The 17,840-nt window shown below is 43.4% G+C and overlaps 3 protein-coding genes across 4 annotated transcripts; 1 reads left to right on the forward strand and 2 right to left on the reverse strand.

The window, feature by feature from the left end:
- Positions 1 to 850: 850 nt before the first annotated feature.
- Positions 851 to 5,138, reverse strand: psmd8 (proteasome 26S subunit, non-ATPase 8). The gene is made up of 7 exons (XM_075472935.1): positions 4,944 to 5,138; positions 4,344 to 4,416; positions 4,166 to 4,268; positions 3,903 to 4,068; positions 2,370 to 2,470; positions 1,880 to 1,991; positions 851 to 1,601 (listed from the first exon to the last, which is right to left on the reverse strand). Exons 1-7 carry the CDS (start codon positions 5,121 to 5,123, stop codon positions 1,464 to 1,466), a joined length of 873 nt encoding a protein of 290 aa, XP_075329050.1. The 5' UTR covers positions 5,124 to 5,138; the 3' UTR covers positions 851 to 1,463.
- Positions 5,139 to 7,637, forward strand: nup88 (nucleoporin 88). The gene has a single exon (XM_075472934.1). It carries the CDS (start codon positions 5,159 to 5,161, stop codon positions 7,313 to 7,315), a length of 2,157 nt encoding a protein of 718 aa, XP_075329049.1. The 5' UTR covers positions 5,139 to 5,158; the 3' UTR covers positions 7,316 to 7,637.
- A 3,102-nt stretch (positions 7,638 to 10,739) lies between these two features.
- Positions 10,740 to 17,578, reverse strand: ehd2b (EH-domain containing 2b). Of its 2 annotated transcripts, none has more exons than XM_075472937.1 (7): positions 17,177 to 17,578; positions 15,634 to 16,095; positions 15,337 to 15,513; positions 14,296 to 14,393; positions 12,964 to 13,376; positions 12,682 to 12,846; positions 10,740 to 12,554 (listed from the first exon to the last, which is right to left on the reverse strand). In XM_075472937.1, exons 2-7 carry the CDS (start codon positions 15,852 to 15,854, stop codon positions 12,006 to 12,008), a joined length of 1,623 nt encoding a protein of 540 aa, XP_075329052.1. In that variant the 5' UTR covers positions 15,855 to 16,095; positions 17,177 to 17,578; the 3' UTR covers positions 10,740 to 12,005. The 2 variants fall into 2 exon arrangements, with proteins under 2 accessions (XP_075329052.1, XP_075329051.1); XM_075472936.1 differs by having other exon boundaries at positions 14,278 to 14,393.
- Between the last annotated feature and the right edge of the window lie 262 nt (positions 17,579 to 17,840).

Below are 17,840 nucleotides of genomic sequence, written 5' to 3' on the forward strand. Positions count from 1 at the left end.
AGAGACTGACTTCATCTGGTAAATCAAGAAGTGCCTGGAAATCTCAACCGGCACTGATCGAGGACTAATAGTTCTTAAGGGAACATAGTGAATGCTGTGAAGCACTGCTGATGAGGATGCTCCTTCTGTTAAAGGCAGTAAATATGGACGACACATTCACAAGACTGAATATTTTACAGGATGGTGCCCCAGTATAATACATCCCACACCATGCATCAGCTGTAAAAATGACTCAATAGCATGAATCTCCTTTAAAACCTGCTCTCCAAATCAGGCGCTCCATAACTGAATAGTCACATTTCACTTCGCAGCAGGACTGCTTTGCATAGTTGAAATATGTTTTATGTTCCCCTCGGTCTTCACACCAGCACAGGTGCTCTACAAAGACACCTTGGCTCAGACAGAATGAAGGTGAGTTGATTTCTTAGCACATTATATATAGAAACGTTTTTATAAAACAGTATAACTGCTGGAATAAAATCACCCTCCCCTATTTCAGTGTTTTTCTCAGCATTTTAAGATATTGTCCTTTGTTTTATGAATGAACATAACAGTACTTCAAGAGGGTAAAGAGCAACAGGTTGCCTCAATAATGCAAACATGCATTTTGTCCGTGTCCACATCATCAGATAAGAACTGAAACATTCACGGCAGCAGATTTGATGGATGTTCAACTACCTGCATGATCCTCCTGAGAGTTTGAGAGACTCCGGTGGAAGGAAGATAGTCTTTTAAAATAGTTTTAGCAATAATAATTACAATTTAGACAATATTAAGCAACTGAAACTGGCTTGTTTCCTAGGGGAAGGCTAGAGTTGTAAAGAAAAAGAAAGAAACAGCAACTAAAAAGTCTCATTTTCTGAATCATTTATTGCAGACAAAGAATTGTGTTATAAGATCAAGTGATTAACAAACAATCAAGGGAGGGAGTGGCTTTACGACCTAAAAACACCGGCAAACTTTAATGGCAATTCTTTCAGTTTGGGATACAAAGCAAGGCAAAAACATTTCTGCAATTGCTCTGCGAGTAAACTTTGTATACAAAAAATGTTGAGTTGACAGACACTGAAGTCACGTGCTGATAAGTTTAACTTTTCTTAATGTACGAGTGAGGCCAATCTGTATGATGTATGATAAAAAGATACATTTGAATGTTTAACAGAGGCAATTTGAAGGAAACAATTACCACTGAAACCCTGAAATGTAGTCAATAAAGACAGATGTCCTTATTTATATAAAAAAAAAAAAGGGAAAAAAAACACAAAGACCTGCAGGTACTTTTAAGAAAATCAGAGGAATAAATGTTGATTGATTTTTCATGTTTGGGGAATAAATCAACCACTCTGGCAATAAATGAAGTCACATCCCTTCGAGAAACAGTTTGAGCTGACTGGATGTGTGCTGGCTCGGTGGCGTGTTTGTCTGAGTGTGTCTGTACAGGGTTGAGTGTTCCTGGAGGCGGATTACACAATCATTTCCAGCTGTCGTGCGTATTCAATGACCTGTTGTGCCAACTCCGTGGAGGGGATGGTCACTTCTTCTGTCCGCTGCTGCTGACTGGTAAAAGAGTAATAGCCATCTGCGCTCTGAGTCCAGCCTCTCTGAAATGAAATGAGACGAACAGTCAGCTTTGGTTGTCTGGCCATTTCTCCATTTAATGCCTTGAATTTAGAAAGTTTTTACCATTTAAGTCCTGACATTTCATATTTTACAGTCCTGGAATTTCATACACTGTACCTACAAACTACAAGCTCTTCAAATCTCACAAATATGATGAATCCACAAAGTGAAATGTGACTTAAAATGTAAAACTCTAAATGAATCAGTTCATCACTAACCTTGTAACTTCCATTTGGCTTATTAATGAGGACACACTTACCTTTTTGGCATACTCCGTCATCTTCTTTGGGGAGCTGAAGAAGAGCACTCGGGTCGCTTCACTGAACTGGATCTGTTCATACGCTTTCTCTATGCAACCTGCAATCTCATCACTGCAAAAGAATAATAAATGGGAGTTCAAACTCAAGTTATCTTAAAAAGAAAGAAAGAAAGAAAAACACAGCGTGATATCTTAATTTTGATGGAAGGACATGTTTTTACTTTCATCCAAGTGAGAGAACAAGGACAGCATGAGCCAACTGCTTTGTTGATGTGCTGTTACCCGACTCCAAACATCTTCTCAATGTTTGAGGAGTAGTTCTTATTTATCGTCTTCAATTTGCTTTTGCAATGCATGCTTTAGCCAATATTTTCCATGGCAATAGTGTTATATAAGACATAAAACATAGATATTCTAACATGGAAATAAAACTGAACAAACAAAACCAGTCTATTGATTATAGTTCACAAACTATAGTACTGATCCTTACCGAATCGTGTCAAGCAGAATATCTATAAAAAAGGTGTAGCTCTCAGCAGGGATGTTGCCTTTGGCAAGAAATACCTTGTTGTAGCTTCCCTCCATCAAGTACTGAAATAGCAAGAATTATTTTTTAATTTTTTTCAAACAAAGAAATGATCAGTGACACAGTTTTAGCAAGCATGAATCTGAGGAAATATTTTTGATAGACAATTGTACCAGATAAGAGCATAAACACACATAGAGCATATCTGCCAACCTCAGGCCAAAGTCAGACTAAAACTATTACAACCACAACCCTTTTGTACACATCAACACCAGTAATAGCTGTAAGACAGCTGCAGTACATCCAGAACGCTGCTGCTCGAGTCCTGACTAGAGCCAGGAAATACGACCATATTAGTCCAGTGCTCAGGTCTCTGCACTGGCTTCCTGTTGCTCAGAGAATAGACTTTAAAACAGCTCTGCTTGTGTACAAGTCTCTTCATGGTCAAGCGCCAAAGTACATCTCTGACATGTTAAAGCCAGATGAACCAACTCGGGCTCTGAGAACCTCAGGGAGGGGTCACCTGCTGGTGCCCAGAGTCAGGACTAAACAAAGTGAGGCTGCGTTTCAGTTTTATGCCCCTAACATCTGGAACAGCCTTCCAGAAGATGTGAGACAGGCCTCAACTCTGACAATGTTTAAATCCAGGCTGAAAACAGTTCTATTTAGCTGTGCATATGACACCTGAAAGTATTTTATCTGCACTCTTCACTTTTAATTTAATGAATTATTTTTTATGTTTTTTGGAATGATTTTATTGCCTTCTTGTGATTTTATGTAGCTGTAAAGCACTTTGAATTGCCTTGTGTACGAATTGTGCTCTATAAATAAACTTGCCTTGCCTAATAGTCTGAAGAAGAATGCAGAGAAATAGGTGTGAACTTTCTCTGCATGTGTCCGTTCACAGCAAAAGCATATAGAGGAAATATCAGTGCTTTGTTTACAGCACATAAATAATGGTAGATGAGGCTCCATATCCGTAAACATGTTTGTGCTGACATCAATACTGCGTATATTTGGACTTATATTCAACATTACAGAGTGACAGGATAGTAGTAATACAGGTCAGCAGAATAAAGTATAAAGTATTATCTCCTAAATGCTGTATTCGTATTAATGGAGATACTAAGAAGTAGCTGGTTGGGTAATTCTAACAAGAAGTTAGGTGCAAATATTGCAGACATATATATAACATTATAGTAATATTCATTAAAAGTAAACGATAATGATAGTAATTCCAGAGCGCCACTACATCAAAACAAAGCTGCAACACAGGATTCCCTCCCTGAGTAGTCAAGCCGCAACAACCTGCAACCCATTCCTACTGCTGTAACAACATTAATCAGAGTTATTTGGTAATCTAAACCGACTTTTTAAGAGTGATAATTCAAAATAATAAGCACCTGATCAGACACGTGTACCACAAAGTATCACAAATAACAGATAATTGTAGATGAAAGATGTGTATATATTCCGTACGAGAGAAAATTACAATACCTGCTCTAAAGAAACTGGATGCCTGATATATACATTGGTCTGAATATCTCGTGCACTCAGTCTCTCAAGTTCTGTGTGAAACTCAGACAGGCGGTTCTGTGAGAGCAGGAAGAGCAGGTTCAGTCCAAGTAACTGGTGCATGTAGGCAGCTTCAGGCAGTTCATCCCTTAATGAAAAAGGTTTTTTTAAACAAGTGTTAGAGTAACCAAGCCAATATTGTGTAACAAACTGTCATGTTGCGAAAGAGAGAAAAGGAATTTTACTTGTAGTCAAAGTAGTAACATTTCAGCTGGGCCATGTATCTCTCAAAGGATGGGATGTCCTTCTTGAGGATGCTCCACAAGGCTCCGATCTCAAGGACATCACCTAAAACAGACACAGGGGATATCAGTTTTATTTGACAAACAGCTAATTGAAATTGAATGGTTTCCTTGTACTTACGAGCTAAAATGAGCTGCTGCTTGGTGAGCGCTGGTCCACCAGTAGGCAAAAAATTCAGCTCCAGTAATGAAACCTGTAAAAATAATTTTGTAATTTCTATGAAACTTTTAACTTTTAATTATGTCATAACGGTTAGAAATGTCAAATATATATATATATATATATATACACGATTCAGCCGAAGTTATCGTTAACTTCTCAACCGCAAACATTCGAGTTTAGAAGTAATATAAATGTCATATTTACTTCTTGTTTAATTATTTAGGTTAAACTGACGTTAGCAACAATAACTGACTTGTTTCCTGACTGTCCAAAAAGAAATTATAAAAATTAATATACGAATATATTAACCTAAACACTTACCCACAGTTGGTATTTTTAAACTAGTATAGAAACTTTCAATTATACTAAAATGAAAACCACTATTAGTACCCAAAGTTCTCCTAACGTTAACAAATACTGTACACAGAGCGCTGGCCTAGCTACACTGAGTTAGCAAGCTTAGCTTCGTTTGCTAGTAGCGCTAGTGTTTTCAAGTGGAAATAATTCCTGATTCAAGTTATACGATCAAAAAGGGGACAAACAGATATATTACTCTACCTTAAGCTTAGTCAGAAGTTCTCCACATTTGCTCAGGTTTGGGTTTTTCTTGTTCCACTCCGCTTTGAGCGTCTCGTACAGCCCAGCAGTCTCTTTCAACGCCATGGTGATTCTGCAAAATGTACGACACCGGCCACCGTAATACGTTAAACTGCTGTCGTAAAACTCTTGTGTTGCCATGGATTGCTTCCTCAGAGATTCGACAGTTGATCAAGATGGCGGCGTTCGGCGAAGAGCGATGGCTAAATGACTTATCAAACCATGCTGTTTTCAAAATAATAAGAGAGAAGCTGGATTTGGAATCCAAAGCAAACGAGAGAGGGATCACTAAAAACCTAACGTTTTGTTTAGGCGGGGACTTTTTCGTGTGGGACGACGTAGACCGCGTGTTTTACACGACCAACTTGCGACAGTTGAACTCAAACGAGAGTCAAAGTAGCGGGAAGTATCAGACGTTGCTGTGCATCAACCCTCCTCTGTTCGAAGTGTGGCAGGTGTTGTTGAGCCCAACGCAGCACCACGTCGCGCTCGTCGGGCAGCGGGGCGTCTCGGTTCTGGAGCTGCCTCAGCGGTGGGGCAAAAAGTCCGAGTTCGAGGGCGGACGGGACACAATCAACTGCAGAACCGTCCCACTGGCGGAGCGCTTTTTCACCAGCTCACCGTCCGTGAACCTGCGCCAGGCTGCCTGGTACCCCAGCGAGACCGATGAGCCCCACCTGGTTCTGCTCACATCCGACAACACGATTAGATTTTACGGCTTGAAGTCGCCCCAGACGCCGGCCAAAGTCCTGCCGGTGTCGCAGTCGGATGATGACAGCGTCCACCCCCCGGTCCGATCCTATGCGGCATCTCTTGGAGAAATAGCTGTGGCGTTTGACTTCGGGCCAGTTTCGCCCCCTCCTCGGCAGCTGGCGGCACAGAGGTCCAAAGGACAGCTGGTGTACCCTCTTTACATCCTCTATGAAAACGGTGAGACCTACGTGAGCTACACGTGCCTGGCGAATGGTGCGAGCCTAAGTAAACCCACCGGCCCCCTCCCCATGTATCCTGCAGCGGAGGATAACTATGGCTATGATGCCTGTGCCATCCTGTGCCTGCCCTGTGTTCCCAGCATCCTGGTCATCGCCACAGAGGCGGGCACCCTGTACCACTGTGTGGTGCTGGAGTCTGACGAGGAGGAAGAGTCCGGGGCGGTGGAGAAGTGGATCCGGGGCACCGACGCGGCGCCGGCTCTCTACGTGTTTGAATGCGTTGAGCTCGAGCTCACGCTCAAAGTGGCCACGGGGGATGACGAGGAGCCTCAGGAGTTCGATTTCACCTGTCCGATCAGACTGCACAGAGACCCTCTGTGTCAGCACAGGTTTCACTGCACCCATGAGGCAGGCGTGCACAGCGTGGGGCTGATCTGGGTCAATAAGCTGCAGAACTTCCTTCAGTCCAACGAGGAGGACAAAGACAGTCTCCAGGAGCTGGCAGCTGAGAAGCGCTGCATTGTTGAGCACATTGTGTGCACCAGACCGCTGCAGACCAGTCAGTCAGCTCCCGTTCTTGGCTTTTTGATAGTGTCCGACCTTTCCTTGGGTGCCACCATGGTCTGCATCACCAGCACCTACGAGTGTATCATATTGCCCCTGCTGAGCTCCATTCGGCCTCCCTCCCCTCCACTGCTCTGTTCCCACCCAGGCCCGAGCTTCGCTAGCTCTCCTCTGCGCGGGCTGGCCGAAGACTCCTTCGAGCAGCACATTCGCAACATACTGGCACGGAGCTCCACCAATCCTCTCGTTCTCAAGGCCGGGGACAAGAACACGTCGCCGCCTCCTCCAGAGTGTCTGCAGCTCCTCAGCAGAGCCACGCAGGTCTTCCGTGAGGAGTACATTCTGAAGCAGGACATGGCCCGCGAAGAGATGCAGAGGAGGGTAAAACTACTCACAGGCCAGAAGAACAAGCAGCTGGAAGAGTTGACTCTGTGCAGGGAGGAGAAGAAGAGTTTAAGAGAGGCGGCGGAGAGATTGGCTGACAAGTATGAAGATGCTAAGTATCGTCAGGAAGCCATTATGAACAGGGTGAAAAAGGTTCTGTGCAGCCTGCAAAGCCAGCTGCCCATACTGTCAAACAGCGAAAAGGATATGAAAAAGGAGCTGCAGACCATGAGCGACCAACTGAAACACCTGGACAACTGCATCAGGCAGGTGAAAATGAAGACGGAATACCAGAAGACGCAAGTGGACAAGGATGCGCCTGCGGCCAGGACGACGGTCTCACTCAACGCCCACCAGAAGAGGGTCGTTCAGGACGTCCTCAAGGAGCAGGGACAGCAAATTGGCGACATGATGAAGCAAATGAAAGACATAAAAAACCACTTTAATTTTTAAGCACTTCAGAAGTTCCCAAAATCTTTTGTTGGGAAAATATTTCAGATTCTCTGTCAGTTATTGAATTAGATTTTTCTTTTTTCTCTTCTACAGTAAATCAGATGTTATTTTCTTTCAGTGAATGTGCCATTTGTGGAGTGGGTATCTGAACTGAGAGATATTTCATACACACACGTATGAGTTTTCTTTTGATACAACTACATATTGTTTCTTAAAAGGACTATATGGTCGCTTTGAACTGTTTGAGTCACTGTGATTCATTTAAGGATTAAACCAAGATATTTTTGACACAGTTTGTTGAGTTTTGGGACGAAAAATAAATTAGAAAGTTCTCTATTGCTGTTTTTACTCATTTATTTATCATCAACAGTACATATCAACCAATTATTTGACAATGTCTGAAGTGCCAGTGATTCTAAACTCGCTAAAGCTCAGCAAAGATGCACAGAATGAATTACAAGTCAGCCATTTTATCTTTAACCAGTGCTTTAAACAACATTCTGCTTCTGCCGGTTATCACTGGGACTAAAATAGTTGCTGAGTTGATGTGTTTCTTTTCTGGTGCATCAAATTTAGTCGAGTTGTTGAGAATTTTTAAGAGCAGGTTCAGCAGGATCAGAGTCGGTGACTCATTGTTATACGGCTGATAGTAACAGCGGTTTGGATTAGGTGGAAGTGAAAATGTCCATTTTAGCTGATGTTTTTTAGCACATCTCATATCGGCTTGATGGTGTTTAGCGCTTGCTCTTTATTTATTTTTACATGCATAAGTACAGAAAAGTAAAGGTCATCTTCGTATTTTAGATGGATAAACGGCTGACTTTATTCATCCCAAAGCAAAATTAGGCTGTCGTCGTTGCCAGATATGAAGTAGAAATGCTGTAAACATTGTAGAAATAGAGATGGAAATACAAGTAACAAAAATGTATTGAAACAAAAAGATAATTAAAAAGTTGAGGTAGAGAAAAACCGAATGAAGATGCAATATGTACATAAAGATGCATGAGAATGAGCAGATATTTTATTTCAGTGTAAGTGAATTCTACAAATATCGAACCGATGAAAAGTGGCTTCCAACTGAACGTAAAATCCTTTTCAATCCTAAAAAACCTCATTTTCATCCCACCCGCTCCTTTAATGTGACACCAAACACCACAGAGCTGCAGGTAAGCACTGACCTCATGAACTTATTATACGAGCACAAGTTTCTGTATTTATTTCCCTAAAAATAATATTGTTGGACATACAAGGTTCAGCTATTAACAGTGTGAGAATTTAGGAATAATCTGGAGTAAATTAAAGGATAACTGCGGTATTTTCAACATTAAGCCTCTTTTCTGAGTCGTCTGCAATGTTTCAGAACCCCCCTCACCGCTTTTTTGATGTTTACTGCTGTCTCCGGTATTTGCTTAATTTTGATTCTTCTCAACCTGCTTCAGAATGGCAAGTCATGTGCATGTCCAAAAAGGTCCGTAAAAGCACCATAAACGTCCGTTTTCAAAATAATCAACTCACCGGAGTGGTTACTGGTGTGCACTGGTAATCCATATCAGATTTTGTGGCGAAAAGTTGCTTCTGTCGTGTTTTATTTGGCAGCTCGTTCATGCTCGCACTATTTTCTTCGCGGTGGCGGAGTAATATCAACGAACATCCAGTACAAAATGTCAAATAAAACATGACAGAAGCAACTTTTCGCAACGAAATATGATATGGATTACCAGTGCACTCCAGTAACCACTCCGGTGAGTTGATGATTTTGAAAACGGACGTTTATGGTGCTTTTACGGACCTTTTTGTTACATGCACATGACTTGCCGTTCTGAAGCAGGTTGAGAAGAATCAAAATTAGGAAAATACCGGAGACAGCAGTAAACATCAAAAAAGCGGTGAGGGGGGTTCTAAAACATTGCAGACGACTCAGAAAAGAGGCTTAATGTTGAAAATACCGCAGTTCTCCTTTAATGGAGAATCACACTGAAAAGATAAAAATAAATTATGACGTTTATATGATATAAATTGCATTCGTTATATTGATCATTGTGATTATGATGTTTTGCTTCAGAAATTGAAAGGATTTGTGGGTCTGAATTGACTCTCCTCGTGATATCCAGATGTGCGTGTTACATCTTATTAATTGTGGCTCATATGAAGGCTCAGAAGACAGAACCGATTGATCAGCAAGCGATATTTCTTCTCATACAGGGCTTCATTTTCACATCCTTTAATGTGTGCCAGTCTGCCATCTAGAGCTCAAAACTGCAACATGCTGCAAGACAACCTGGAATCCAGCATCCACCAGATGTCACCCCTCTGCAGAGCTGATGGCCTCCGTTTTCACCTAAAGTTTCCTTGTGAGGAATTCCCCACATAAACACCCAGTGACGTACGAGGAGACCCCAGTTTTGTTGAGTAAGCTTGGTTGTTGGGGATCTCTGATGTTCCCGGGGTCATCTGCTGTAATCTGGGCCTGCTCGCACGCTCCCTTCCCGTCGCTTTGGCAAATTTTTAAAGTGATTTACTACTAAGCGTTGCCTAATTATGTAACAGGTGGGCATTGTTCATACTGCCATGGTTTTTTTTTTTCGTTCTCCTCTCTAAAATGGCGTTGTTAGAAGTGACTTTAAGATGCACAAATTAGAAGCTATAGGTTCTTAAAGTCTGTTCACTGAATGTAGACTCTCTTCACGCGTTACCTCTGCTTTTCTGTCTCATTTATGCAGGAGGGGGTGCGGTGTCCTGCAGGTACTGCTCAGGGGAGCCTCCGAACAGAGGGATGGTGTTAGAGTCTTTCATAAAGGTACAGTGTTTAGATCCTGAGGAAACTTAGCGGACCCTAGGAAAGGAGATATTAATAACTCCTGGGCCGGCCCACCACATTCTTCACATGTGAGTCACTGTAAGCTTGAGAGCAGGGAGGAAAGGAAAGGGCTGGATTGCCTCTGTTTCTCATTTGTGTTTCTTTCCATGGAGGAGTGGAACAAGGAGGCGCCGAGGCCACCCCTTTTTAAGGAAACCTTGAAACGCACGCAGCTGTACATGGGACACACATTCAGGCTCATGCCGCAGTTTACGCAAAAACCACACAATATGTAGAGAGAGTCTCATGAGAACGTAACCGCGAGACTAAACTGGGACAAGAGGGAACAAAGAGATTGCATATGTGTGTGTGTGTGTGTGAGAGAGAGAGACTTAAAAAAAAGGTTTCAGATGGCAGGAGTGAGAGGGAGCCTCGGAAAATGGTGGTATGGGGACTTGGCAGGGGAGAGAGTGAGTCACTGTTTATCTGGTCTGTCACCAAGAGACCAAGAGAGCTCGATAGAAAAGAGAAAATCTTGTTAAATGAAGTCCTAAATGAGCCGCACTCGGCTCTTAGTTTTAGTTTTTGTTTCATACGACACAACAAAAAGTTTGCTGAAGAGACGAATCACAGTCAGGGAATTTTATTTGGTTACAAAAAACAGTAAACATACGATCAGTTTGTGGAGCTGTGTACAGTAGTCAGTAATATGTCAGTCATTCTGTCTAGTTTGAAAAGTTCATCTTGGCATGTTATGTTCTCTTATGCAACTGAGGTCTTGCTCCTACACATACAAAACAACAAGAGAAATTACAAAAATAATATATAAAGTATGCACAAAATGGTGGCATGTAAAGCATCAGAGTGAAATGCATTCGGGTTATTAGGGTTGTGATGCTACTTTAAGTTAGCCTGGCTGACGCGTCCACATCTCGATGAGATGGTGGTCTGGGAACTAGGTGTGCATTTTCTCGTATTTGAGGCGTGGTTTACGAATGCCTAGAGTCGTTTATTGGGCACTACAAATGTCTATCAAATGGCGTCTGGTTCTTCCCATGCTGCTTTGCGCGCGATTCATAGCCAATTGTATCACTTATACCAGATGATGACAGAAATTCGACGAGGAAGAAGAAGAAAAAACAGTAAAATAAAAGTAAAGTTGCGCTCTAAGCTACTTAAAACACTTTTCTAAGGCTGAATCGAACAGTAACGTTGTGTCCGCTGCCATGTTGGATTAACACTCTACAAGTTTCGGTGTAGCGCATAGACATCGTCATCGTCTTGCTGCCCCTCCCCCCGTTCTGTGATTGGTTCCCAAACTCAGGCAAAAATAAGGGCGGTGGTTTCCAGGCTGACTTTGCAGTGAGAATGAAATCGCGCGCAAAGCAGCATGGGAATTCCCAGGCTAACTTTAAGTAGAAAATACTATAAACACGTCAGTTGAGCTGAGGAGGTCTTTGACTGGAACGACCAAACGTGAAAAAAAAAGGCTTGGTCCAACTGAGCAAATTAACTCCAAGATCAATAAAGTCCAAGCGCTGATGGGATGCTAAATGTAAAGGTTTCAATACAGCGGCGTGGAAAACTGCCCCCCTTAAGAGGGTGGCAACCTTTCCTCTCTTCTGCTCAGCAAACACAAGTAGATAGGCCAAACTTTTTAAAAGCTCATCATAAAGAAAGCAAACGTGAGGAGCCAAAGAGAAGAAGCAGCAGCGGTCTTTAGCAGAAAGCCCTTGTTAAAGTGATACCACACTTAAATACAGCATATCTAATTGTGCAAGAGTATTATCAGTCTCAGAGAAAAAGCTGTACGTACAACGTTTTCTTGTGGGTCAGGGAGAAATAAGAGCAAATACAAACAGTAGCATGAGTGTGCGAGCAGGTGGACTCTGTCTATGCGTCAGAACCCTTCTGTCTGCGTTTGGAGGGTGGGATCAGACGGTTGGGCAGCTCCGGTGGTAGACCGTGGCCGTCCAGCTTGACCTCAATCAGATGGCTGGCCAGGGCAAATTCCTCATCATCCAGCATGCCGTCGCGGTCGACGTCTGACAGCTTCCAAATACGACCCAGCACAGAGTTGGGCAGGCGGGAGCTCACCATCCAGTCCTTAGCCTTGGTGCCGCTCAGCTTCCCCTCGTCGGGGGCGAGGTTGTAGAAGATTTCATCGTATTTGGGCTTGTCTTTGGTCACCACCCAGTCTTCCTCCTCCTCACATCCCTCCCCGTTCACCTCTGCGAAGGGGTCGCCCTCTGAGAAGGGTCCGACCCGGGTGCCCATGAAGGCGCCGCCCTGCACACCCGGTTGATCGCCCGCCTCCAGCTCCTCTTGCCGCAGGAGGGGCATCAGTTTGGCGATGTCAGAGGCGAGCAACTCGTCCAAGGCCGCCATCAGATTTGGCTTCAGGGACTTGAACTTGGAGAAATCATGAACCATCAGTTGCTCCTTTAAAAATGGAACAATAACACAGTTGTTAAAAATAAACCAGTTGTTTTCTAATCCAATCTGGAATTGAATAAATGTAACCGAAAGTCTTGGGCCACAGGGAAGAAGAATAATGCCTCGCACTGACCTGCATCTTAGCACAATCTGGAAAGTCACCAGCAGAAATGTTGTGCTGCAGCTGGATCTTGGAGAAAATAACAGGCAGCTGGTAGATCAGATTCTTCTTTTTATTGTCCTTCCTGAAGACAGAAGGCATCTCCTGCTTCAGATAGCTGATGATGTGAGCATGGACCTGGAGTAAAAGATGTTTTCATTATTTCCCTCACACGAACTGAGCAAAGTAATGTCATCCTGTCAATGAATACAACCGCATGAGGGTGTCCCAAACACATCAGTCTCAGCTACCCACCCTGACCAGGCGGGCCCTCTTGACCAGGTCGTTGAGTTTGCGTAAAGCCGCATTGCGAGGAAGGTTTTGGATGTCAGCAAACAGATCCTCCTCCTCCAACTCAAACAGCTTACGGTTGTCTGCAACTAGCAGCGGCTCTGACCAGAAGGAGCCGATGTAGACCCGCAGGACCTCCGGGGTGCCGAACACCTTCCCCAGAGACCACATCAGAGCGCCGTACACTCGCATCAGCTGCTGGGTGCCCACCATGTCTGCTTTGTTCAGCACCACACGCAGCTTGTCCTCGTTGCCTTTCAGGGCACCGATGGCTTCGGAGAACTCATCGGATATCTCCAGCTTATGAGCGTCAAACAGCAGGATGATGCGGTCCACGCGCTCTGCAAACCAGCGCAGCACAGCTGGGAAGTCATAGCCTGTTTGAGCAGAGCACGGAGAGATAACTAACACAAAAAAAAACACAAAAAGCTAAGTTTGCAGCACACACAGTGTAAAATAAAGGGTAGGAGAGGAGAGAAGGTCAACACAGACACAAATCCTTCCTTCCTTCCTAATTCACAACAGCTCCGCTTTTACACATTAAGTTTAAAGATATTTTGATCCAGTAACCTAATAAAGTCCATATTATCCATATTAGAATCCATACTAAAAGGGCCAGTTCGCTCAAATGGCCAAACTAAATATATTTTCTCATTTTCCTGCCATAGAAAGGTAGATATTTGTTTCATTTTCAACAGGATCAGAGAAACTGGGTCACAGTTCCCAAAAACCTGCAGAATTTTTGAAAAGGCCCGTTTTCATTTCTACCAGAACCACAAACAACATTCCCTTTACCTCCGTTTTTTCTTTCTGTTTTTTGAAGCTGGATGTTTTGAAGTCTAAGCCAGTAAAACTAAAAGCATCTCCACAGTCACCACCGACAGAAAATAAAGAAATGTGTTTTCAATGATTTGGATGTTCCGACTTTTTAAACTTGTTAGATGCTCATGCAGACCTTTTTAATTAATGGGTTACTTGGTTAAATAGAGAATTGCTGTGAGATGACATCGATGATGATGATGATGATGATGAGGGTAGTTATTTCTCAACAGTACATTCCTCCAGATGTGCTGACAGAATTCTTTTACTGTCTCTGGTCCTGATTACAGTTTATGGTTGCTCCATGTACTGCAGAGACGTTTATTGCCCTTCTGCCAAGTGTTATTGTTGCAGAACAAACTGGCCCCATGAGTTAGCCAGGCGTGCCAAGGAGATGAGTTGGTGAGCTGATGATCAGGGTTGTGTGTCTCTGCAGCCCCCCCCATGCCCTCTCCTTACCTTTGTTGCTTCGCTCACCTCGGCTCACTCTCTGCTTGGCCCCGGATAAGATTCCCGGTGTGTCGATAATACTGATACTCTCCAGGACCTGGTTGGGCATCTGGGCACACTGGAATCTGGAATATCAATCAACAGGCGGGATAAGAGTCGTGTCAAAGTTGATAAGTGTCATTTTTGGTTGAAACAGTCACATGGAGGATGGAAATAGTCTTAAATTAAGTGGAAATAATCAACTTTTATCTAAAAAGCCGGCGTTATCTAAGCAGCAGATTGGATTTTTTGCACATCTCAACACATCCACTCCCCCACTGAAGGCCATTGTGTGCAAGCAGACCTTGCAGTGTTCTGGGCTTCCTGAGGGAAAATGACCATTACTGCCAGAATCAAACAATAAGGCCTGCTAACGATGTGTGGCTTAGAACAACAACACTACTTCCTGAAGTTTAAGAGCTTAACGAGCCGACCGGTTCCCAGAACAGGAAGTCAACGCAAAAGGGGAGACGCAAATGTGTTAACAAACACGCCCTGCTGATGGAAACGGGGAGCCTGCTGGAAAACTTGCATCGGATGGTGACCACTTAACAGGAGGACTGTACTTTCATGTCGCTTCTTCTGGCCCCAATGGGCTTGTGCAAAACACAAGACCCCTGTCGTGGTTTACAGCAGCGGAAAAACATGCGCAAATATCTAACAGCCCACTCAGTAAATACAGTGTCATACTCTTCTTCTTTTTTTTTTGCCTGCAGAGCCCTCTGACCTCATCTTTGAACTTGTGTACACTGCGGTTCATGTCTGAGTCCGTTAGCTTTCATCACCATCTCGGGTGATATCGCTCCCTTCCTCCCATTTCTCCACAAATAAGGCAAGTGCCTCCTAACTCATGAAATTTGGCACGAGCACTTGAAATTCCAAAGAGCTAAAACAGTTTCCATAAACTTTCAGCGTCCTTCCCTGTTTTCCCTCCTTTGGCTCTCCCACAGTCCGTGTATGCTGATATCTAACTGGCACCCTCAGTGGAAACATTACACAACACCCTGAGAGTAAAAGCAATGCTCTCACCTGTTGAGGAAGGTGTTTCCAAACGGGTTGAGCTTGCGGAAAGGCTTGTTAGGGTCCACAATGAGGGCATTCCCTGGGATGACTCCCTCCACCTCCCCATGCATGATGGCAGTGAAGCAGTCAGTGGTGGGTTCAGGACCCACCCTGCTCCCAGGAATATCCTGCTCCAGTAGATACCTGTCAGCCACATGCACAAGGTTTTTATTTTTGTATTTCTGGTTGAATTGATTAAAAATTTAGCAATTAAATCAAATCCGCGAGTGATGAAATGAATGCTGCGTAGCTGTGTGGTCGTACTTGATGAACGTCGTCTTGCCAGTGGAGTACTGTCCCACAACCAGGACCATGGGCTTGTTGTCAAAATCTGCATCCTCTAGACCGGCAGAGTGGAAGTCATGGAAACCATAATACTGCTCCAGAGGCAGCAGCTTCTTACGATACAGAGACTTCAGCCCTTCTGTCACAGTGCGGATCACCTCAGGCGCCTTCTTCACATTTTTCCGTCCCCAGCGTGACATTATGATTAACTAATGAGATAATATCAAGCCTCTTTCAAAAACTACTGTCAGTTATGTCTGTTTTTTGGTGCTGTATTTCCTGTGGCTTAACCTTCGGGTGCTTCCTGTATTTATGCGAGGGCTCCTCGCTTGTCCTTGAGATGTCTTCTGCGCACACCGAGTGGAATGATAGGGCTGAGGCTTTGTTTGAAGTGGGGTGTTTTTACTTTAAAGTAGCCTCCACGCTGGCAACCTTTAGCCCCTGAAATGTGGACAGGAAAAAAGAGCAGGTTAAGGTTAAAACAAATAGGAGATAATCAACATAGTGAAAGAGATCTTTGTGTTCCCGCAGCTGGTGATCAAAGCCTGCCACAATTTAGAGTAAGGATGTGGAATCTAAAGCAAAAACTTCAGCCCACAGGAGTCTGCCAAGCATTGTCAGTCTACGCCTGGAAAAAGTTGGTGTTCATGCTGGAAAACTTGCAAACCCAACCCCGCGTCAGGATTTGCACAGGCACAGCTCATTTCTTTGCAGTGAAATGAGTAAGACATTCCTTTTATCCCCTGCAGTTCCTCTCAGTGGAACATGAAATACATGCACTGCTTGTTCATGTGAGGAAATGACGTTTGGAGGGTAGCCTTTAGATGGAAAAACAAATTAGACCCTTGAGTAATAGTCTTTTTTTGAATCACTGTGGACCATATAAGGTTTAACGCTCAGCAGCAGACTAACACAAAAGCAGAAAGGTGAGAAACGTGTCAGTAGATGATAACTCATCTGTGGAGAGCTGCTTTTGCAAAACACCATTTGAACTGAGTTCAAAAAAGTCTGCCCAGAGGAGAATAGGCAGCACAGTCCTGACATGTCACAAGATCAGTGTAAGAATGAGTTCTTGTCAAAATGGCGAAGCTTAGAGAGACATTAAACGTTTCCATCACAAACAAAAGTTCTGTGCCAGCAAAGCTAAAGGAATAAAAGTTGATTTATGGGATTCCTGCGTGAGTCAGGGGTTTGCTTAAGACTCTGGGATCAATTTAAAGGATGGTGGAAAATGCCTTGTGGGTTTGTGCGCCACAATTGCAACAGAGGTTTGGATATAAAACAAGGAAAGAAATGTTTTAGCTATTGGAACAAGAATTAGAGGAATCATACTTTAAAATGTAGAAAAATGTTGAAAGTTTCCTACGACATTGATTCATCAGCTACGATCGTTACAAACAACTTCAGCTCAGTTTTCTCTCAGAAAACACAATCACAAATATAACAGAGTTACATTCTAGCAATAATGCAATGATGCTGTTATCATTCTAGCCGTTTTCAGAGTTTGAAATGGAATATTTACCAAGATATTGTGGAGTCCTCCGCAAAGCACCTTGTTCACTCCTTCTCCAATCTTGCTCTCTGGAAGGCTGGAAAATATTTTGACACAAGGACACAAAAACTTCTTGGAGGAGCCGCTGCTACATGTATGGGTGTACCTCTGGCAGCAAATAGGAGCCCTCTGTGGAGCGTCAACACAGCTAGATTACAGAGGATCCTTTTTCTCCGGGGCTTAATACATTTCAGATGAGCTCCAAATCTGGCAAGGGTCTTCAGTCTGCACTGGAAGGAATACAAGTGCACCACACTGAGGTTAATTCTTCTCTCTCCTTGCTTGCTTGCTTCTTTTAGTTTAACAGACCTCCTGTTGAAGGGATGCCTGGCGATACTGTAGGCAGCAGTAACACTGTGCACAGGGCAGGGATGAGCTGAGCTGAGGCTGGAGGGCGTGGACCTAGAGGAGGGGTGTTGTGAATAAATAATTTGGTTGGAGTTGTTCCCTTTTTAAAATGGCAAACCAGCCTCGTGCATATTTCAAATCATATGACCGCTATGCTGCATTCCTCAATCTTATCCAAGTTTGTTTTTTAATTATTATCATTAAACATGCCAGATATTTACAGATGTGACTGTATTTTCCCTCCCATTTAAAACTCTGTTGCTCCTCCCAAATGTTTTGAACCCTC

The sequence above is a fragment of the Odontesthes bonariensis genome, chromosome 9, assembly GCF_027942865.1.
Source record: "Odontesthes bonariensis isolate fOdoBon6 chromosome 9, fOdoBon6.hap1, whole genome shotgun sequence".
In the NCBI taxonomy this organism is placed as follows: domain Eukaryota; kingdom Metazoa; phylum Chordata; class Actinopteri; order Atheriniformes; family Atherinopsidae; genus Odontesthes; species Odontesthes bonariensis.

Coding starts and splice junctions, on each gene's coding strand:
- psmd8 (XM_075472935.1), bottom strand. CDS start 5,123: ATGGCAACACAAGAGTTTTACGACAGCAGTTTAACGTATTACGGTGGC. Junction 4,417..4,943: donor AACTTCTGACTAAGCTTAAG/GTAGAGTAATAT, acceptor TTATTTTTACAG/GTTTCATTACTGGAGCTGAA. Junction 2,471..3,902: donor ATCCAGTTTCTTTAGAGCAG/GTATTGTAATTT, acceptor TTGCTATTTCAG/TACTTGATGGAGGGAAGCTA.
- nup88 (XM_075472934.1), top strand. CDS start 5,159: ATGGCGGCGTTCGGCGAAGAGCGATGGCTAAATGACTTATCAAACCAT.
- ehd2b (XM_075472936.1), bottom strand. CDS start 15,854: ATGTCACGCTGGGGACGGAAAAATGTGAAGAAGGCGCCTGAGGTGATC. Junction 14,394..15,336: donor GGAAACACCTTCCTCAACAG/GTGAGAGCATTG, acceptor TTGATATTCCAG/ATTCCAGTGTGCCCAGATGC. Junction 13,377..14,277: donor AGGTGAGCGAAGCAACAAAG/GTAAGGAGAGGG, acceptor CTGCTCAAACAG/GCTATGACTTCCCAGCTGTG.